The sequence below is a fragment of the Danio aesculapii genome, chromosome 5, assembly GCF_903798145.1.
Source record: "Danio aesculapii chromosome 5, fDanAes4.1, whole genome shotgun sequence".
NCBI lineage: Eukaryota > Metazoa > Chordata > Actinopteri > Cypriniformes > Danionidae > Danio > Danio aesculapii.
Window position 1 is genome coordinate 33,366,616 of NC_079439.1, and position 23,755 is coordinate 33,390,370.

The following is a 23,755-nucleotide window of genomic DNA, read 5'->3' on the forward strand; positions in this document are numbered from 1 at the left end:
GCAGTGCGCAGCTTTTTCAACCTCTGAACACGCACCATAAGTAGGCTTGTTAATTAAGCTCACCATGAGAATGGCAAGAATGATGAACATGGATGAGACAGAGGGAATCAGCGTTGTAAACATAGTGGGTAATTAGATGCGTTTTGGTCGATCGGATCACAAGGTAACAAGAGACACTTTCTGTTCAAACCAGGCATTTAAATAGTATTAAAAAGTGTTTTGTCCACTTCCAAACATAATGAACTGCAGGCCTCTGACCTTTCAATCTATTACGCAAAAACAAAACAAAAAGTTTGTCAATGTTTGTACAGTTAGTACTAAAGCAATTTAATACTTTATGAATACGTTGTGCATTGGGATTTATGCCCTTTATTTTTAACAAGTTCATAGTTCCTAGTGTAAAATTTATATTGTTTTATAGTTTTAACATGTATATTATATACATTGCAGTCTTATTTAAATTTGTTAGATTGGTAATTAAGTATTTTAGAACATCAAAAGTATTTATAATGGGTGATTTATGAATAAAATTGTAATGCCAAGGATCAGGAATTTATCTTTTTTTAAAAGATGATGCTAAAATGATTTAACAGCATTAATAACTTAATCCGTTAAATAAAATATTCACAATACTCTAAAAAAACAAACAAAACGTGAAATAACATGAGCTGCAAGTGTTGCTGTTTCATAAAATGAAGCAGGTTTACCATAACGCAAAAATTATGTGTAGTCAAATATGTTAAGGTTTTTTTTTTTTTTTATAAAATATTTTTTGGAGAAAATTAAGAGTTAAATTTAAGACATTTATTAATTATTAAAATATAGGCAGCCTACAGAATTATGTTTTAAAAAAAGAGCATGGCAGCTGTTGTCTTTAACAGTCATATAGTTAAGTTGGGTTGTTGGACAGTATTGTAGAACAATGTTGCTTGGTTAATTTACTGCTGAAAAAGTTATAAATGTAAGTTATTTTGTATAGATGTATACATGAAACAGTATGACACTAAAACAGGTAGTGGGAATGGATACTTTTTACTTATTTCAGGCTGTACTTCTTTATTTTTACTTGAGTACAAAAGTGTAGTCAGTACTTTAACTTTTACCAAAGTCATTTTAAACATGAGTATCCAGCCTGATCTCACGAGAAAACGTAAGTATTTTACATTTTGTCAGTTTAGTGGCTAATTCGTACGAGTTGAGTCATACGAAATTGGACGATTTTAAAAAGGAGGCATGGCACCTAACTCCACCCCTAAACCCAACTGTCATTGGGGGATGAGCAAATCATACTAAAATGTACGAATTGGATCGTAAAAATTAGCCACTAAATCAAAAAGTTACGAATTGCCGTGAGATTGTGTTGGAGTATCTGTACTTGAGTAAAGGATGTTTGTACTTTTGCCATCTCTGGTAATCAGTTGTAAATCCACGCAGGTGTTGAATCAATCATAAGTACAATGTAAAAACATGTATTTCCACAATGATTCATTTCAATGTAAGCACATATTATTTAAGGTCACCTCATTTAAAGTGGGACCGCATTATGCTTTGCTACATACTGGAAGGGTCCTGTTCACTCTGATGGACTATAATCAAAATAACTAAATAGAAATACAATCACAAAATAAAACCTACACTTAAAACTAACAAAACATCAATGAAACTAAACTGAAATATATATTTTTTAAAGTACAAACAAAACTATAATAATCTCGCCTCATACTTGCACATTAAAATGAACTCATGAAAGACGAGTGACAACGTAAAGGAGATCCATTTACTTTATTGTAGCAGGCACTTTACAATGATCCCCATGTTTCCCCTTTGGTGTACATCACTGGTTCCATTATTAAATCTCTGCACAAAAATCAAGAGTATGGGACCAAAGATGTGAAATAAAATAAGAAAATAAAATGGATTAATTCAAACTTTTTTTTTTGAGCACAGAAAACACTTCAAACCAAACAACAACCGCATGTCTCACATTCACCTGACTGTAAAAGTGTTGCTCTCAGCGCGCACACACGCACTTCTTTCCCCCCCACCCCACACACACAAAACCACTGACTGAAATCTTTTTGTTTTTTTTTGACGCCAGTATATCATAGATTAATTTATGATGTATTGGCATATGAACGTCACTTCACTTTTACACAAGCATTAATATATATTTTTTTCAGTTTGAAACGAGTGCTTCGGTCTTTCTCTACCATTTGCAGTTCATTTTGTTCCTCATCAAGACAGCAGCATTCAAAACAGTGCTCTCTTCTTATTCTTCTGTCCTGTAACAGGCAAACCTGCCTTTTGTCCTCTGGGTCTCTGGGCGACATTATTTCCAGGTCTGGTCGGGTGGTCATACGGACTTTCTAGCTGTCATAACGCGAACTATACAGCCGAGTCCTCCAGCAGCAAATGCCTGATGTTCAAGACAGGAAAATTTTCAATAACTAAGATTTGTTTTTACACATCTGCATTGATTTTTCCAAAGTACAGTGTAAACAGTAATTCTGTGAAATATTATTTACGATTTAAAGAACTGATCTGGCAACACAAATACAAACTGTTCTCTTAATATAACTTAAACATATTACGATTTTAAATATAGTCTTGTTCCACAGAATGGAATATAGTCTTTGTTAGTAAATGCAAGGCTATTTATGAAATCCAGGCATAACACTGTATGACAACTTAATATAACTTCATAAAAAGGATATGGATGAGTTATAAAAAAATTCACCCCCTCACAGTTGTCATGAAGGGTAATATTTGGTTGTAAACATGTTTTTATCAACTGTAAAATTGGCCAATTTAGCATTGCAGTCAGAGAACATCTGGAGTTCCTGGAGCCAGCCCCCAAAGGCGAGTTGATGAACTGCAGCTTTAGTTAATTCTGTATTGGCTTCACGAGGGAGTGCAGGAGGTTGCCGCTTGGTTTCAACCAGTAACATTGCCAACATTTTAACTTGCAGTATATTTACTAAATACTGATTGCAAGACACAAATCCTAAACTAAAACTGTATTTATATACTAAATGAAAATGTTAATACAGCAGGTGGCGCCTTTACAGCAGCAGGAATAACAGTGTTTTCCTGGTTACTGCAGTAAACAAAGCAGCATGATGTCAAATCTAGCAGGATTTGTTTGATTTCATAAACTACAAAACATCCCAATATTCAAAGATTAAATTCAGATATACTTTAGCATACTGCTACTGAATTTAATACCTTGTAAAATAGCATTTAAGACTTTTTAAATACTTTTTAAGGCCCTTAAATTTCTCAAAGTTGATTTATTAATTTAATACTTTTTAAGACCCGCGGACACCCTGCTTACGATACGGTAATGAGCTAGTTCGCTTTTTTTTTTTTAATAATTTTTTTTTAAAACGTCTGAAATAATTAGTATTAATAATGTAATACATCTTTATATCAAGTTATATTATTATATCATTTTACTTCTATACTTTTACGTTGCATTAGCTCTTTCTCGTATTTCTTCATATGTAAATTTAGTGAGCTTATTTTCTCAATATTAGATTGAAAGTAAAAAGGCTCAATCATAAACAGGCACTTACACACTCCCCACAGAAATATCAGGACAGTGTTCGAATGTGGACAAAACAAACAATTTAACGCTCCAGGTGCAAAGTGAAATGTGACCCTGGATCACAAGACCAGTCATACTGTAAGTGTCAGATTTTGAAGTCATCTGAAAGCGGAATAAATAATTTTCCATTGATGTATGGATTTCAGGACAAGATGCATCTATATTCCTGACAATCTGAATTTTGAGAATTAAAAAGAAGCAAAACATTGAGAAAAATCATCGAAAACAAATGTTCAAATTAGGTTCTTATCAATCCACATTACTAATAAAAAATTGAGTTGATACATTTACAGTTGGACATTTTAAAGGGCACCTATTTTCCCCCTTTTTTAAAGATTTAAAATAAGTCTTTTATGTCTCCAGAATGTGTCTGTAAGGTTTAAGCTCATAACACTCATCAGATTATTTATTATACCTTTGTGTATATTGGTAATTTGAGCTGTTTTGACTTTGTAGCTGTTTTTGTTGCCTGTGCCTTTAATGAAAATGAGCTGGTTCTCCCCGCCCACTGATCCCATGTGCGTGTTAGAGCCAAAGAGATGGGTGTAGCTTCTCTTGCTGCATCTCACGCATAAGCAGCACAGTGACAGACAAGAATAAACCAGATATCCCTTACTACAGTAAGAACTTTACCAATGGTTATTTGATGTATTTGTATGGACATCCGTTGTGTTAATGTACAAAACAAACCTGATTTAAGTCTGTAAACTGGGATTGACGCTTCGTCTTTTATAATTGTACTCGCATGCGGCTGTGGTGAAGAATTATGAAGCGATTTTACTGTCTTTATAACAAACATGCACTGTTTTAGAAACATTTTAAACTTGTAAAACTCATTCTTTAGGTGCTGATGATCACAGAGAGCAGAACAGATCTTTAATCTCAGTTGCTTTGCGCACGCCCTGTCTTGTTGATATGATTATACGCGTTACTATGGAGACATGTTAATACGTGGCTGTCAATCAATTTGGTGAGCGGGGAAACCGCACTTCTACGTCATGTTGTGTGGGCCTCAAAATGGGAGGGATTTAGATTCTATTTTAACATCAGGAAATTAAAAAAGACTTGTTGTCTTTATATCACTCCAGTATAACAGTGGACAATATACCTACACACAGTTCTGTCCAAACAGCTTACAAAAGATGATTTTCGTCATAGGTGCCCTTTAAAAATGTCTTTATGAAACATGATCTTTACTTGATATTCTAATTTTTAAAAATATATATAATTTTGACTCATACAATGCATTTCTGACTATTCCCACAAATATATCTGTGAAACATAAGACTGCTTTTGTGGTCCCGGGTCACAAATGCACCTCTGTTGTCCACTTGTCATCTGACTGATCATAACGCATCTTATTAGGAAGAGTTTCTTCAATTTATTACAGATATTTTCATTAATTTGCCAAAAAGGTCTTCATTGGCAGATCTAGAGAAAAATTTACACATTATTACTCATTCTTTTGTGGTTTCACACCTTTATGAGTTCCGTTTTCTGTTGACCATAAAAGAAGATATTTTGAAGAATGTTGGTACCAATTGACTTCCATGGAAGATCAAAAATGATCTTATTCTTTGGTGTTCAACAAAAGAAAGAAACCCATATAGATTTTAAACAAATATAAGATAAATAATAACTGAATTTTCATGTTTGGGTGAACTATCCCTTTAATACATCCTGCAGAAACCCTGTTTAAAATAATAATAATAATAATAGTAATAAAATACAGCTAATACAGCTAACTCGATAGCTGGGATTTACCTTTTCGTGCCACTGCAACAATATGGCACTGCTATTGTCTGTAGGCCTCTCAAAGCCTTTGTAGATGTACTTCATGAGAAGATCAACGGCGTTCTTGTCGAGAGATTTAACAGCGGGTTCAATATCACTGCTCTTAAATGACGTCAGAACCCTCAATACCACAGTCTGTGCTCTTTCCTGAGAAAAAAAAATAACACAGGAGAGAAGCTGTATTTTAAGCAGCTGTGCAATCTGAGAATGACACACTTCATGCAGTAGAGAAGTTACCTTTATTGCTGGGTTCTTGCTGTTGATTGGAGGATTCCTAAGAGCAATGTGAAGTGCTGACATTGTGTCCCCTGTGCATTACAGATGGTTAAGGCAGACATTGATAGTTTAAGTTACCGTCATACCTACAACTACTGGTAAAAAATGGGATTAGTAAGATTTGGTAATGTTTTCAAGAGAAGTCTATTCTGCTTAGCAAGGCTGCATTTATTTGATCAAAAATACAAGTAAAATTGTGAAATATTAATTAAAAATAAAATTTCTTACTGATTTTAGCTTAAAATTTTTATTTATTCCTGTGATTTGATGAATTTTGAGAATCATTCCTACAGTCTTCAATGTCCCTTCAAACTCATTGTAACGTGATGATCTGCTGCTCAAGACTAAACTTCTATTATTATTATTATTTTAAGTATTTTAAGGGCCGGTTCATATTTTTTGTGGAAGCTGTGATATGGTGACATTAGAATGTTTTCACTTTTTTTTTTTATCAAGGACACATTAAAAGAGTGGACATAAAAACTAGGGCTGCAGAATTTATCATTTCAGCATCGATATCGCAATGTGTGCATCTACAATAGTCACATCACAAGATATGCAATGTTGAGTCTGGATTATAGTTGACCAGCAGCTAAAGAATTGTATTTAATTACTGTATTAATACGGAATTTATATGATTTATGCAAAAGAAAAAAAAAGGTTTTCATACTTAGAACTGTCTTGTTTCCAGTCCAAATATGTATATTTTAAAGCGAAAACAAGATTATTTCACCCCACTGGCAGATAATTTTACTTGTTTTAAGGAAAAACTCTTAATTTTGCCTCATTTCTTCTGAAGTTGAAAACAAATCCTTATTTTTACTTGATCTAGGATTTTTTTTTGATATTTAAACTAGAAACGAGACAAAGCAAAGTAAGAAAAGCATTTTTGCATTGAGTATTCAATTTCTGTACCTAAATACTATTAGACTCCCCAGAAAACCCTCAAATAGTGCTATTCAAACTTGTGAAACAGTATTCATATTGAAATATTTATCGCAGAGTTGCAATATCAGATTTTTCCAATATCATGCAGCCCCAGAAAATCAAGTCATGTTTAAATATTAATAAATACAAAAATCAGTATTAATGACTGAGTAATAATAACTGATTATAACAGCACCTCAAACCAGCATATCATAATCATTTCTGAGGGATCACGTGAAGAATGAAGTAAATCCAGCTTTTAATTAGAGAAATAAATTACATTTTAAAATTAAAAGTGATTTTAAATGTAAATAATATTGCACAATATTACTCTTTTTATAGTGTTTGTGATCAAATAATTGGCGATGAGAAGAGACTTTTTCAAAATAACAGAAAATAAATTCCTAATTCCACTGTTTTGATTGGTGGTGTACGGTATATCATACCAAGGAAGTTTTAAACTTCACATGAACGGACATTTGGAGGAAATATAAAATAAGAAGTCTCAAACACACACACACAAGCCCAAGTAGAAATATCTCGAAACAAATGATTCTCTCAGACGGGCCTCAACTGTAAGGAACGTGGATGATTGATTGTTTGTTATGCTGCAGCTGCTCGCCACTACATTCTCCAACAACCGAATTGACCCACTGTGTTAATACAGAGACAGAGATGGCTTAGCGCTGGTTTCATTTCAGGCTTGGAATTAGATGTCACATTAATATCAACTTTTAATACAACTATTCAAATTTTAGATGCCCTGACCTCAATATTAAAAATAGAAGGCCTCAAAACAAAAGCAAAACAGAAACGGAGTCTCAAGACAGTCATTTTCGGTGCCCTTGTGTTTCTAAATATTTTGAGCTTCTTGTCCTCAGACGTCCTTATCTCAAGCTGTGCTGAGGATAGTACACTTATTTTTGGGATCCTACATAAATTTAGTTTCCTTAATGAAAGCATTGTGATAAGAGTATTGTAATAACTTACTCTCAGGTAACATTTCACATCCTAATATAACCAGCCTTGAAGGACACTTTTTTTTTTTTAATGGTCGAAATATGGTTGATTCAATATTGAGTGAATCATATCTTTTTCATATTCTAGATTTCAAAGTTTTGATTCACACATGACCACAGGATATTTACCTGAGATACTAAAATTGAGGTCTGTGGCTCCTGAAGTTTACATAAAAATCAAAATTGACAATGTTTATTTTGCCAGCACACATTGTTAGTCTTTTGGTTAGTCTTTTCAGTAATCTGTGCAAGTTAATCCTAAAAAAAAAAGAAAAAAGTTTGTTTTGGTAATCTTCAATCAAAATCTAACCATTTGCTTCTGCTCTGAGATGGCAATCCTTCTCTGATGATGTCAGTTTGACAAACCATTAGTCTGCTGCAAGCAAAATATTAGAAGTTGAGCAAACTCCGCCCCCTACTTAATATTCAATTTCAGTTAATATTCATTTTCTAGTTTAGTCATACAGAAATAAAATTTGCAGCAACTTTCGGTTCTTTTGTGTTTTCAGGAATTTCCTTTTTTAAACCGGTCTTTACTGTCTGATTATAGAAATAATAGTAGCATTTGTTTCAGCATTTGGGGGAGGGGAGTGAGGGGTTTGGAAAGAGTTGGGGTGGCTCTGTGTGTTTGTCTGATTAACACAGTTGAGAACCGGGTTAGTAATTGTTTTGCAGTGTTAGTAATGCCGAGTTCAGACTGCAGGATTTTCAAAGTAGTCGCGTCACAGAAATTTTTTTTTTACACTGCATGACTATCTGAGCTAGTGTTTTGTCGCTGCTTTGTTCACACAATGCAAGATGGATCGGCAACAGGGGGTTTCACCGACAACTTTGTCCACAAACTACGTTTCATAACCAAACACACGGGAAGTATATATTTTGTTATTAACTACATAATGAGAAAGAAACCTTTAGTGAGGTAGAAAACGTACTTATTTTGCTCCCCTGGCTTTCGAATGGAATAACCAATTTCTCTTAAACTTTTTTTCTCTTTCCAGCTGGTTGTAGTATTACTCAGATGACATGTCAAACAGACAAGGATGCTCCTGACAAATTAACACTAGTTTGTCCTCCATTTCTGGCTTCCAAGGCAGAAAAAAAGCCCTTTTAACTTCTCCCCTATCCTGCCGCTGGCCTGCAGGTACCCACACTAGTGAATGCTGCTCTCTCATTGGCTGTAGGTAACCGCTGATGTTATTTTCAATCTGAACACATTTCACAAGGCTTGATTTGTATTGCCGACAGGTCCAGATATTTAGCTTACCAAATATCTTACGGGTGTCGGTGACTTTGGGGGGAGGAGTTTCCCGGGAGAAATAATATGGTGGCGGGAGATGGGTCTGAAATACAGGAGACTCCCGGGAAAAACGGGAATGTTGACAGGTATAATCTAAAGTAATTTCACTGTATTTCAAGACATTTGTTGATAAAATGTTATAGACACATTTTGAAGCCTGGAAAATAGAAGCTGAAAATCTCCATCACCTCTATCACAGCACAAATTTAATTACATTTTAATATATATTCGCTTGAAAAAAACAGTTACTTAAAATGGTCAAAACATTGCGCAATATGTTTATCCTTCCTTCTATCCCATAGTGTGGTAAACTCAACAAACTCCACGGAGAGCATGTATATCTCCCGAGGGGCTTCTTGTTTTTCAAAATGCTGCTTAGTGCCCTGTAATAACACTTCAGCAAGATCAAGCTATATGCATCTGCTTCACTGCACAGAAGAGCTGCTAAACAAGTCATATACTTAATTCCCACCACTGCTGCATATTCAGCCCTCTCATTACAAAGCCTTCACTGGAAACCCCACTGTCCATACACAAGGTTAATGAGGACTCGTTACAGGCTTGACACGTTCAAATGAGAAATACTGAAACAGTAAATCTCCCAATTTTAGTCAGCTGCTGTACCAAATCAATTCAACATATGATAAGCAGGAACATACTGAACCTGGTGCCACGGTAGAGCAAAGAGGAAGAGGAAGCCCCATGCAAATCAAAGGTCTGTGGGCACAATAGGGGTGAAAATGCTTGAGGTGACTGGCCTCAAATATGGAAGTCAAATATTTAATTTCACATCCTGTCAGAGCCAAATCGCAAACTTTTACACCACACAGAAAGAGCAGTAACAACAAAACTGTTATTAGCAATAGCCCTTCATCCTAAAGTCGGAGTTTATATTGAGACATATTTTACCTGTGCTCACCATGGAGACAATAAACAAATACATATACCACTGAGACAATCATACCATTGTGCTCCTCCACCTATATGGTACAAGGAAACGAGAGTGAAAACATGACAATAGCGTGTGGATTCACATCCCTCCTTAACAGGTTTATTACGGTGAGACAATGCAGGCGACTGTTTGATTCAAATGACTATTACAATGAGCGCAGTGTAACCTAATTGGAAAACTGTGACAAAACAAAGTAGCAGAAATGTCAGGCTGCTCTAGCTCTCAGCAAATGCTCTTGGGAAAAAATGAGTTCATTATATAAAACAAAAGTTGATGCTTGGTTAGTTTGGGTTGGGTTAGACTCACCCTCTTTTACTTTCTCACCCTCAGGCCTTTCAAGTTCTTCAGCTGAACATTAAGGACGTTTTTTTTTTACTGAAACTGGTCCTTGGTGATTCATAAAATACAAGTTATGCATACATTAGGCATAGGACTATAATCGTTTTCAAGGCATACCGCGGTTTGGAAAGTCAAGGTTTTAAAACTGCCAAAATTTTCTGCTATCTGCGTTCTTATGAGATATATATATATATATATATATATATATATATATATATATATATATATATATATATATATATATATATATATATACATATAGATGTACTTTTTTTAGGACAAGTGTATCTCCAGCAGAAAAACTATCCAAAAATGCCATTTTAAATGGAAATCAGTGTCTTTAAAACTATTGAAGACAGCAAAAGTCACAGATTTATTTGAATTATTTAGCATGACATGTTTACTGCTCCAAAATACTTTAAAATGTTTCTCAAAATAAAATATTCTGTGTTCAAAGGGGTAAAAAGGTGTTGTTTTTTACCCAGACATTTAAAAAGAATAAATATTTTAATGTAGTAATCATAATACTGTGAAACCGTGCTATTTTTATCCAGGGTTATCACAATCTTATAGCGGCCCATGCCTAGCATACAATAAGTGGTATTAAAATATACACATAAAAAATCTATCCCTGTGGCTCCTGATATAATATTGAAGGCTTATTAAGTTAATTTATTAGAGTGTTGAAAAAACTGGAGAATATTTACAAAAAATTAAACTGGATCAACTCAACTGTATAGTTCAGTTGTGTTCAATGTATCATCAGGACCAGCTGCATTAATTTTTAATTAATTAATAATTTTAATTATTTAAAATTTAATTTTAAATAAAGTATATTCTCTGACTTTCAAAGTGCAGGCAACTATTTTATGAACCACCAAGAGTCACAGTTAGGCATGGAACGATAACCGTTTTCATGATATATCATGGTTTGCAAAAGTCAAGGTTTTAAAAGCACCAAATTTTCTGCTATACCGGTCCTAAGGTTTATGTAAGATATTTATTTACGTTTTTTTTTTTTTTCAAAAAACATCTCCAAAGATGCCATTTAAATTGTAAAGAAATCTGTGTTTTTGAAACTAATGAAGACAGCAAAAGTTAATAACTCATTTGAATTATTTAGCCTGACATGTTTATCGATAGATTGTTATAATATCTGCATATTTGTAGTTCTTTGCTATAGAAACACTTCAATCACATGTACCGAATACAGGAGCATTCGGGTTTTCCTATCTACGGTTTCCTCGACGCTCCCTTCATCATTCCAGCTATTTCCTCCAGCGAATTCTTGCAACTCTTAACGAACGTTTTGCTATTTTTATTTCAAAATAAACTATGAAAATAAAACACATTAAAGTGAATGTGGCATTAACTACATCATACATTTATGACAGGATTGAACACAGTGACAGAAGCACTCAGTGAAACATGAGTGAAACGTGTTGTATCGTATTAAAATTTATTTCCTAATATGACATATTGTGATAGTGAAATATGTAAATTACCATGTACGTTTTTTTATATGATTATATTTATGCCATTTTTAATTTTAAAAAGTTGCAATTTTGTTTGTTTAATCCATGGAAAAAAATTACTTGAGTATAGCATTTGGGTTTTTGAAGTGTGCTTTGCTTTTGTTTTCATGATTTTTAAAAAATATATACATGTAATTTAAAGTTTGTTAACAACATACAATACTGGATATTTTTGTACAGTATTAAAATAAATACATTTTGTTAATAGGCTCATTTTACAAGTCCCCTAAAGTTTAACTGTTGGGTTTTACCACAGCTTAATATACTTAAACTCCGGGTCTGCTGGAGGCACTATTAGCTAAGTATAAATCATTGAATAGGATTAGACTATTAGCATCTCCCTTTAAAATGAACAAATTTGTTTAAATGATTTTCCTTTTTAAATGGATAATTCACCCCAAATAAAATTGTCATAATTTACTCAACCTTTACTTGTTTCAAACCAGCCTGTCTTTTTTTCCCATTGAACACAAAAGATTTTTTGAAGAAAGCTAACTACCTGTAACCATCGACTTCCATAGTATTTGTTTTTCCTTCTGAGGAAGTCAATAGTTACAGGTATATATATATATATATATATATATATATATATATATATATATATATATATATATATATATATATATATAGCTAATGACTGAAATAAACATTGACTTTCGTTGTTTCTTTGCCTACTTTTAAAATTTGGGTTGGGTGGGTAATAATACACCACTTTTTTTAGGACTACACCACTGGTTCAGTTGTGTTCAATGTATCATCAGGACCAGCTGTATAAATGTTATGTTACCTGTATATTATGTGACTCTAAAAGTGATGGTGACTATTATGAATCACCAATGGCCACAGTTTCAGCTGAAAATCTGAAGATTGAAAGTGACCTACATCACGAATGACCTTGGGTGAGTAAATATGTATTTTTGCGCAGTATCCCTTTAAAATTATTTTAAAACAGATTTCAATCATCTTAAAACCTTGTAACAGCAATCATTTATAGATCTCAAGTAAAGTTATCAGTGCAGAGTTTCATAAAAATTACGATCACATGTGATATGACAAAAAATTGTGACCAAATTTTGAATAAGTAACTTATTGAATCGAATGAAATTACAGAAGGCAAAGTCCTGCTATGTAATATGAATTAAATTAGCGTTTAACGTACTTGTAGGCTACATTTGGACAATTAACGCTAAATGTATTGCATCATTTTTAATACGCCAATTGTTGCTCAATGAACAATTCTGTAAATATAAATTTTGAAAACACCATTACTTAATTATACTTGTAGAAATCTTAATAACTTTGTAGAAATCATATAACAGCTTATAAACTTCAGCACTGAGGCGCTTTTAAAAAACAATGCGCTTTTAACTTTTGTAAACAAAGCAGCGCAACCATCACGTCATCAAGCTGTGATACTGTACGGAGCGGGGTGCGCGCTCATGTCACCCAGGCTCGCGATCGCAGCTCAATCCCCGTTACCGCCGCGCTCACAGTGAAGGATATTGCCTGAGAAGGTTGTTGACTTCCAGCGCATCAGGTCCTTGCTGGTCGGCAGCCTCATCGTGATCGTCCACGAATTTATTCTCGTCGAATTCATCAATGTCCACCTTTCTGAAGCGCGAAGACAGCGTGTTCTTGGCCATCGGGGCCAGTGTCACTCCGCCGCGGTCCCGTGCCGTGTGTCTCTGCTCCGGGGCGGGATTTCAGCCTCTGCTGCTCTCGTCCGCGTCAGGGACACCACACTGAGTACATCCACAGACGGAAGACTAGATTATTCAAAGGCGGCTGTGTGTTCAGTGTGTTATTCTGGCACTCACGAGCACATGAGCTGTTCCAGTGTACCGATGCAGAGCCGCATATTTATTATGAAAGGTGCGATGGCAAAGCTTGAGTACTACTGCCACCTGCTGAGTGGGAGTCTGTGAAGGGCTTTACAGTTAAAGAAACAGTGCATGTCAAATTAAAATTCGGTCAGTATGTAAGAGGCCAAAAACTAACGCCAGTTTACCTTTACATTCACAATCAAGCCATAATTCAACTTATGGGCCTTTTACATTTAGATATTTAGCAGACGCTTTTATCCAAAGCGAATTACAAATGAGGACAAGGAAGCAATTTACACAACAAGTTACACAACTATAAGAGCAATTTATAACTATAAGCAATTTACAAAACTATAAGAGCTTTTTTGACGAAGCTGTCATTTCACTCCTTTATAATTGTAAAACACTTTAGTATGGAGCTAGATCAGTCTCAAAAATAGAACATTTACAAGATAAAATGTAGACATGCACAGCAGAATTCACGTTTACAAAATCAAATTTGTAATTTTAAAACACAAGTCATAAATACAACACACAATTTGTGAATTCAAAAGTAAAAATCATAAATATTTTCACCAGATGAATTAGATTTGAGTATTTATGAATCGTGTTTTGAACTTACGAATTGAATTTGTGTAATTTTTAATTCAATCATTAATCCTTTATTAATCAGAGGTCGCCACAGAGGAGTGAACCACCAACTTATCCAGCATACAGTAAGTTGTATGCAGCGATTCCCTTCCAGCCGCAACCCAAGTATTTTTAAATTATGTTTTGTATTTATGAACTGATTTGTGTATTTACGAATCATGTTTTGAACTAATGAATTGGATTTTGTAAATGTGAATTTTGTTGTGGATGTAGGAATTATATTTTGCAAATGTATAATTTTTGAGACTGATCTGGCTCCATATTTTGGGTGTACAGCAATATAATTTTTTCAGCAATATAGCCTACTGTAAAAGTGCCAAATAGACATTCATTCGTTCGTTCGTTCATTTATTCATTCATTCATTCAACTGTCTCTTTAGAGCAATACTATAAAAATAATATCATACTAAATAAATCTTTTTCATTTAACGCTACAACACTTCAAAATTTGAATAACAATATAAAAATTTAATGATTGTATAGCTAGTTTTACTTAAAAAACGATCTCTGTGTTTTATTCTGTGAATATCTGAAAAATATTTTATGATAATCAAAGCTTTCAGATAATCTTTTAAATGTAATCATAATACACATGTAAGTTTATTATTAAAGGGATTGTTCATCCAAAAATGAAATTTAGTCATCATTTACTCCTTTTACCTCTACTTGTTCCAAACATGTTTGAGTTCACAACAGAAGATATTTTGAAGAGTGTTGGAAAGCAGCAGCCGTTGGCTTCCATAGTATTTGTGTTCCTGCTATAGTTGTCAATGGCTGCCGGCTTCCAACGTTCTATCAGAATGCCCTGTTTAGTGTTCAATGAAATACATTTTAGAACCACTTGTGTTGTGTGTGAGTAAAGGGTGAGGAAATGTTCATTTTTATGAACTATTCCTTTAGGAAAGAATTTATCTTTTTTACAGTCTTTCCATTTCCTTTCCGAATCGGAGCTTATTTCCAAATACATGTAATAATTAATTAATTTATACTTCAGAACACTGTGTAGTAGGCTATACAACAAAAAGTTGCCTTTTCAAACGACTTCAGTCAGTCTCAAATGTAAACTTTCTTGAAAAGGTGCAAACTAGGCAGGTAAGGTAAAGGTGTGGAAGTGTATTTGTCCGCTAGAGGCCGCTGCACGTCAGTTAATTCTGAGTCTGCGCAGTCGGCGTATTTTCACCGCCATGTTGAACTAGCAAACAGAAGAAACATGCCTGTTTTGCTAGACGCCTAACAAAACGTATATTGATTTCTCCTTAATTAAACTAAAGCCCAGATTAAATTTTAAGTTTGAAAAACAATGGGGAAACGATATTACTGTGACTACTGTGACCGCAGCTTTCAGGACAACCTCCACAACAGAAAGAAGCACCTGAACGGCGTCCAGCATCACCGGGCGAAGAAAGCCTGGTTTGACAACTTCAGAGGTAACGTTACTGCAGACAGCAACAGAAGGAAAGTGAAGCAATATCTCCAGATAAAACACGTTTAAATGGTTTTATTTCATTTTATTCAGACGCTGCCACACTTTTAAACGACGAACGAGCGAAAGAAGTCTGTAGAAAGTTTCTTCAGACAGGTAATAAATCTGACAGAAGTTAACAGTTACTGCTTATGCTTATTTAGATGAAACATTTTCCAAGTTATGAAGCAGACAAGGTAACTTTATTGTTAATGCATCCCAGGACAATGTGTGTTTGGCACGAGCTGTCGTTTTTCACACATGTCTGAGAAGCAAATGAAGATGCTGGAACAAAAGATTGACGGTGAGGATGATCAGAACTTCATGCATTTTTGAACTATCACTGATATGTAAATGAATAGTTAATTCAAACATTTAAAAAATAATTTTTCACATTCCACTTGCTCCAAACCTGTTTCGGTTTCTTTTGTCTGTGGAACACAAAAGAAGATATTTAGAAGAATGTTGGAAACTGGTAACTATTGACATCAATAGTATTTTTCATTGAGGTAAAGTTGGTTTTAAATTTACACATTCATACATTCTCCTTAATAATAATAATAATAATAAAAAAAGTATTGTTTAAAAGTTCTAAATGTTGAAATCACTTTAGCAGCTATCAAAGTAGGTGTCCACAGTCAAATAAATAGTGCTCATAGATCTATACTCTAGATATCGCATACGGACCCTGAGCATGCGTCATTAGCACAGCCACATTTGTACAGTGCTCCCAGAACAAGTGTCATTCAACTGCATTAGTCAAGACTAAAGCCAATGTGAAGTTGCTGTACTTTAGCGCTGTGTACGGGTCTAGTAACGAGCAAACAAAGAAAACAAAGCACTAAGGCAGAACATTTCATAGACAAGATTTCCTTTTTTTTTTTTTTTTTTTTTTTACGTTTTTCTATGTTATGAACTTTTGTTCTAAACAAGTATTGATGATAATACAGTCACTTACTGCACTGACCATAAGGCAAAGTAGCACCAGCTCGCACTAAATTCTAGGCTTATGCTAGTTTTGTTGGATAAATTCAGCAAACAATGTAAATGAAATATGACAGCGACGCTGCCTTGCCAGAAACTTGTATTATTAAGTGAACGCGTCGTTCATAACGGAGATTCATTCATAAACAAATCGCTTTCTCTGGTAGAATGAGAAGTGAAGGCAGGAGAGGGGGTGTGTTTCAGGACATGGATTAGATAAAATTTACAGGGAGGAAGGATAGTACGTTAGAGTTAGGGGATACATCTGTTTAGCTGTGCCTTTACTGAATGAGCACTGTGCTACGTCCGACAGATCGAACTACTATGTTTTTCTCTTTTTTTAAATTCTTTTATAACACATTTTATCAGCTTTTATTTTATTTTTATTTCTACCATTTCTATTATTTGTTTTTATTTCTCTTATACTTGTTTCTTTTATTCCTGTTTGTGTAAAGCACTTTGAATTGCCACTGTGTATGAAATGTGCTATATAAATAAACTTGCCTTGCCTTGCCTTACGTTTCCATCCACACAAACACATGCTCTTTGTTGGCAATGCAAGTGCGGTCACTTATCAATCGATGTAGAAGAGTGATGTAAAATGATCATTTTCTTAATTAAAAAAAAAAAAATTTGCATACTGACCACTGGGAAAACTCCCGATCATAGATATATGTGTATATTTATCTCTGGCTCTGGATGGTCAGTCCTACTCTGCACCTTGGTCCCACATTCATTTCAATGAAGCGCTGCCCTGTACTAAAATGGCAGCTCTATTGATGCATTCCTTCCAATAGACAACAACAGAGTAGGCGACATCTAATGTAAATATTTATGAATAGTGCTAATGTTGATTTCAAGTCATGCGTGCGTGAGATTTCATGCCGAATATTTAAATTACCATAGTAGTTAATGCAAGAAGCATGTCACAAATTGTGACTAAATATATAGTGTGAATATAAAACAACATTTCCTCAATTTAAAGTACGACATTGTTCACAGTCAAATAAATATAAGGGGCATGTCACAAGATGTCACTGAACGAATGTGCTAGTATAAAACCAACTTTACCTCATTGAATTTTTCCACTTTCTATGAATGTCAATTGCTAGCTTTTTCAACATTTTTCTAAACATCTTCTTTTGTGTTGAACAGAAAAAAGAAACTAATGATGATGGAAAACATATTTACATTTTAAAGGTGAATTCTCCCTATAAGTTTATTGAAAAGCAATATTTAATGCTGACGGCTGTTGGTGCACACTTGTTTAGTTAACCGAGAACTTTGTGGCGATTTTCCTATCAGATGAAAAGCGTCAGAAGGAAGATCCTGACCAGGATGGATCATCTGAGCGTAGCGTTGATGAATGGCTCTCCAGAAGAGAGAAGAAACTGGCTGCTTTGACATCAGGAAGGTACTTATGGCAGGATACTGCACAGAATGGTGATTTAGGAAGGCTGGAGTGTTTCCAATAAGTGTCTTGTTCACTGTGGATGCCTCAGTTCTCAATTACTTTGACTTTGATGTTGACAAACGATCACTTTTCACTCTCACACGGAGCTCACAATTCACATTCAGCTATGAAAGAATTTGCTTATGCCAGGAGTTTTGTCCACAGACCATTAAATAAAACCATCCTTGCGTGAGGGACCCTGATCATAAAATGCAAAAGGTGCCTGTATAATTTGTTGTACATGAAACTAGTTTATACAGTGCAGGTTTAATATTATTACAAATGGCTCTGAAATATGAGTTTGAAAGTATTTGGATTCTATTTAGTACCATTATTACACCATGTTCTATTCATTATAGTAGTTTGTTTGCATTAATTAAATGTATTTATTTATTTACTTTATTATTTATTTTAGTGTAATATTAGATGATTTATCAAATTCAATTTAATCATATTTTGTATTTAAAATTATTCAAATTTATTTACTCTTTTAATAATTTTTATCTTAATTAAATATTTAATTATTATTTATATTAGTCCTTTTATTTGAAGAATTCAGTTCTGTATAGGATATAATTTTTCTCTCTAAACTTTCCCCGCACCCAATCATTCTCGCTTGTGCCCTCGGACCCCCGTTTTAAAAATGCTGGCTTATGCTATAGCAAATCCAAAGACTTGTTTGTCTCTCAAAAGCAGCAGTCTTATGTTATGATTGAACATGCGGCTGATGTTAATAGGAGAGGAATTCCAGCTGCTTTGGTGCGAGTGTGCTTCAGAGCATTCAAAATACATGAAACATCTTGTTTTTGAGGTCACCCTGACACATGAAAATGAGACGCCTGCAGCTGTGCCATTTGCATAATTACCTGCATGTAGGATCCAATGCTAGAGAACACACACGCACGCTATTCAGATCAGCTTTAAAGGGATAGTTCACCCAAAAAATTGCCATTTATTCACCCTTCACTTGTTACAAACCCCTTAGAGTTTCTTTTTATTGTTGAACACGAAGGAACATATACAGAAGAATTTGGGAGGGGGACAGCCATCGACTGAAACTGTTTTTACTTTACCAGGGAAATAAATGGCTGCTTTTTCCCCAACATTCTTCTGAATGTCTTGTTTTGTGTTCAAAAGAAGCCAGAAACTCCTAAAGTTTAGAACCATTTGAGTGTGATGAAATGTTCCTTTTTGGGTGAACTGTCTATTTAACATGTTAATTCCTTTTTATTTGCAGAGTTTTAAGGATGGAAGAGGAAGAATGCACAGAAAACATTGAGATACCTCCTTATTTGCTATCTATTCCAGATCTTCCTCCATCTCTACATCCTCCACCTGCTGGTGGTTGGAGAGTGACGAAGCACAACGAATGGGGTTGAAATGGAATTTAAATTCCTTTTATTTAATGATTTTTCCCCCAGACCATGCCGCTGACTGTAATATTTACAAAGGCTTTTTTAAATCAAAAACAATGTACGTATTTCTGTCAGAAAAGAATTGCGTGCAGAATATAATTGTATAATAGGAAACATGTCTGCATGACTGAATAAGTTTACATTTTATATAAACACTCTCAATAAAATCAGTGCATTTAACTTCATAATGCAGAGTCAGTAATTTTGTGTTTCCTGAATGGAACAATATGTTATTTCTAGGGATGTCCCGATCAAGTTTTTTTGCCCTCAAGTCTGAGTCATTTGATTTTGAGTATCTGCCGATACTGAAACCCGATCCGATACTTAAAAAAATAATAAAGAAGAGCGAAGAAGCAGATCCAAGATGTTCCTTATTTGTTATTTAATTCATTTTATTTTAACATTTAACAACTCTGTTAACAAACAGAGCACTTCTGTGAGGTCGCTTGAACAATCAAGTAATAAATAACATAAATTCTTTACTTCTGGACTTTAGTAGCACCTCAATTTACAATACCCGGCAGGCAATCCCAAGTTTACATATCTCACAGTTTGCTAGGTCAATATTGTCGTCATCAACTTTATAATACCTTCAGACCGCAGACATGCTCACGCTTTCCACTTCAAGCTGCTTTCATGTTCACTTTGCCGCCATTTAACCTGATGGGGAGGTAACGTTAGATTCCGATCGAGTCTGAAACCGCGTGATCGGATCTGGACATCCCTAGTTATTTTCCCTTAAAAGGTAAGAGTTAACTTTATTGGTTGATTTTATTTGCTATATATCAAGAAGTTGACAATGTTCCCAAGCTGATTCTTTTGGTTGCCTTGTGTCAGTGGTTTAGATTGAAATTCAGATGAGGGAAGCACTTTCAATTCAGCCCTGATTGCTTGTCGCAGGAATGTTTTGTACTGTTAGCTTGCATGGCATTGGTGAATTCCTCTTGTCTGCACTGATGAATGTTACTCTTGACTGGGACGCACTGCATTTACAATCCTGCTGATGAAAGGTACTATTGGCGATGTGTTGAAGCAAAGATAAAGTAAATTAGTTGTTAAAAGCTTTGCTCTCATTCTTAAATGCATTCGTAATGAAACACCAGTATATCAAGAAGAAATTGTCCTATTTTGCTGTCTACATTGATTTACAACATTGATTTGATAAACATAGCATATTAATTTAAATAAAGTGTCTAGCATTTCAAATAATTAAAAAATTAAAAACACAACATAGTGAAAGATTGCTCCATGGTCATTCAGAGTAATATGTATTTAAGAAAATTGAAGTGCACTGGAGATCACAATTATAGAATAACTAAATTACTAAGGTCACCTCTTAATCCTATTTGAAGTCATCCTAAAAGGATTAGAATATCAGTTTTAAGCATGTTTCATGTGTTAAATTTATTCTGAAGCACAGTATAAAAAACGTAAATGACATTAGAAAATGAACACTGATCACAATTGTAGAACACTTTCAGATACCTCCCAGATATTATTAATCTGGCACCAAGTGATCATTTTTTTATTATTATTTTTAACTATTTAATTTGCAGCAAGATGGTGAGCCCTTATAGTGTGATCGAAACCCAAGTTGTCCAGATGAATGCCAAGCAGAGCTTTCAGCAATAGCAATAGAAGCTGGTTGGTTCAAGTCTATAATTTCTTCTAGAATATTGTGACTGACTCGTTCAAGCCTTCTGAAAGGCTGAGTGTCCACAAGAGGACAGAATTATGCAGAGGATCTCTGTGGACAATTGATTCAACACTGCAGCAGGAAGTGCTCTCCAGTTCAGCTCTGAACAGGCTTAAGATCTTTCTCTGCATGCAGTGTCTCCATGTTTAAGAGAGTTTGGACTGAAAGGCACTCTGCAGCGACCAAACCTCTCATCAGCAGAACAAATCAAAATGCTAGAATAACCTTTGTAGAAGAGCAAATTTGTGGAAGGAGAACCAATATAATCTTTATAAAGTTCATTTAATTAATAAATCCAACCCAGCAAGCATGTTCAAAATGCTGCTTTCTGTAGTATAATCTTTATAGAGTATTTTTTCTTCAGTCGACCATATTGGAAGCACAGAATGTAAGCCTAACCTTAAGCCTAATCCTAGACTAAACTCCAAGTCTGAGCTGTTTCAACTGAAAGAAACTAAGACAATGGCTAAGCTTAAAAATATATCAGTGCTTTTGTTTTGTCTTAAGATGGACACCAGTAAGGATTTTTCTGAGACACATTTACAAAAATGATGTTTGGAATTGAACTTTGGCCCATAACTGCTTTTGTCTCAGAAATGCCTGTAAAAAAAGACAAAATTGAGGAACAATAGGTGTTTGTGTTGGCTAAACTGAACCAGGACTTCCAGGGCAATAATCATGATTGCATACATGTGTATTCTTATCATTTAAAAATAGAAAATGTGACCCTATGTCATCTTGAGTTGATATCCGTTATCTTTTATGACATGCTCAAGAGTGCACAATTATCATTTCATTACACTGATTTGCCATAAAATGTAAGCTCTTACTCAACGATTAGAGAATCATATATGAAAATGTTTTCTTGTGTCTACTCATTGATACCCTGACACTTACAGATAAGCTGGTTCATTTGTTTGATCCCCTCCCTCACCCTCTCTGCTCAGCTTCATAGTTCCACGTAAGTGCTGGAGACAGAATATTATCTAATACATTTTTTCAGCTTCTCAAACATATTTATTAATTTTTTAAATATCTAAACATTAGTCAATTTTATAGTGTTTATAAGATGTTTTTCACAAAGAATTACCATGAAACGTTTGACTATTCTGTGGCCGTTGGCTTTGGATTGTACATCAATGGGATCTACTGTAGGAACCTTTGTCTCAAATTCCCAGGATGCATAGTGTTGTGATGACATGTTTTATTTCTTTATTGGGGTAATATTTTATTCAATACTGAATAAAAATATCTTTTTAATTATTTTTTTGCCATGGCACTACTATCAATGCACTGCACACACATACTTCTTTTTTAACCATCTAAGAAATTCAGTTTGTCAAAATATTGCAGCCGTTTCTGTTTACTACATCCTACTCTATATGATTAGCAGCTTCCACACATTTTTCACTGTGCTTGGACAAAACAACATATTCCACTGTAAAGGATTATTTGACAAAGTCATGGCAACAATAGTTTTTGTAACTTTAACTTAATTTAATAAGTTAATCAGGTTTTAACAAAACAAAATAAAACAAAAACATTTTACCCATACAAAGTTTAAGATAGTATTAGTCAGTTCGACTGATTCAAGTTGTGATGACTGGAAAATTTCTCTTGATTCAACCCAAAAAATATGGCAGAATTTTTTTACAGTGTACATTAGGGCTGCACAATATATTATTTCAACATCGATAGAGCTATGTGTTCATTCATAATAGTCACATCGCAAGATATGCAATGCTGACTCTGGATTATAATTTATCATTTGCATGTGTTTTTGAAGCCTGTTGACTGTATTATGATTTTAAAAGCATTCAAGTGTAAAAAAAAGTCCTGTATCATTTGTAACTTTAATAACGATGAGTTTTATTGAATTATTTGTATTTTTATTATTCAATTACTGCACCTGAATATTGTTAGACTCAGAAAATGCTAAAACACAGTTTTGTTTTGTTTTTTTTTTCAGAATAATCAGCAAAAATTTGTCCAAGGCACTCAAAAAATGTGAAAAAAAAATATAAAAAGCCTTTATTGACATGGCTATTCCTTAACTGCACCTATGTGTTTCGGCAAATAACTGCCTTCATTAGGGTAACAGTGATCAGGTGCATCTGGAGTTTCTTTTAAACGCTATGGTCTCATGACTCATTAGAATATCTAAACAGTACTAACATAATATTTCGAACACAAGGTCAACTCAACAATCATCATTCAGCGTTAAGAGAGGGAGAAAAAAAACACTTAATAGAAAAAAATTAAAAAGATGATGCATGTTATAGACCAGTGTTTCCCAACCCTGTTCCTGGAGGCACACCAACAGTACATATTTTGGATGTCTCCCTTTTCTGACCCATTAACTTCAGGTGTTGGAGTCTCTTCTGATGTTATGATAAGTTGATTCAGGTGTGTTTGATTAGGGAGAGGTTGAAAATGTGTACTGTTGGTGTGGCTTCAGGAACAGGGTTGGGAAACACTGTTATAGACAAATAAACTAGTATAGTGTACAAATAAATGTAAATAAA

The 23,755-nt window shown here is 34.3% G+C and overlaps 2 protein-coding genes across 3 annotated transcripts; one reads left to right on the top strand and one right to left on the bottom strand.

Annotated features, from left to right (window-relative positions):
• Positions 1–1,767: 1,767 nt before the first annotated feature.
• Positions 1,768–13,624, bottom strand: arpc5lb (actin related protein 2/3 complex, subunit 5-like, b). Its single transcript, XM_056457990.1, has 4 exons — positions 13,249–13,624; positions 5,639–5,710; positions 5,372–5,548; positions 1,768–2,416 (listed from the first exon to the last, which is right to left on the bottom strand). The coding sequence occupies exons 1-4, from the start codon at positions 13,387–13,389 to the stop codon at positions 2,354–2,356; spliced, it is 453 nt and encodes a 150-aa protein (XP_056313965.1). The 5' UTR covers positions 13,390–13,624; the 3' UTR covers positions 1,768–2,353.
• Positions 13,625–15,208: 1,584 nt separating this feature from the next.
• Positions 15,209–19,722, top strand: zmat5 (zinc finger, matrin-type 5). Of its 2 annotated transcripts, none has more exons than XM_056457987.1 (5): positions 15,209–15,647; positions 15,737–15,799; positions 15,906–15,986; positions 17,972–18,080; positions 19,428–19,722. In XM_056457987.1, exons 1-5 carry the CDS (start codon positions 15,521–15,523, stop codon positions 19,639–19,641), a joined length of 594 nt encoding a protein of 197 aa, XP_056313962.1. In that variant the 5' UTR covers positions 15,209–15,520; the 3' UTR covers positions 19,642–19,722. The 2 variants fall into 2 exon arrangements, with proteins under 2 accessions (XP_056313962.1, XP_056313963.1); XM_056457988.1 differs by having other exon boundaries at positions 15,230–15,647; positions 19,357–19,601.
• The last annotated feature ends 4,033 nt before the right edge of the window (positions 19,723–23,755 follow it).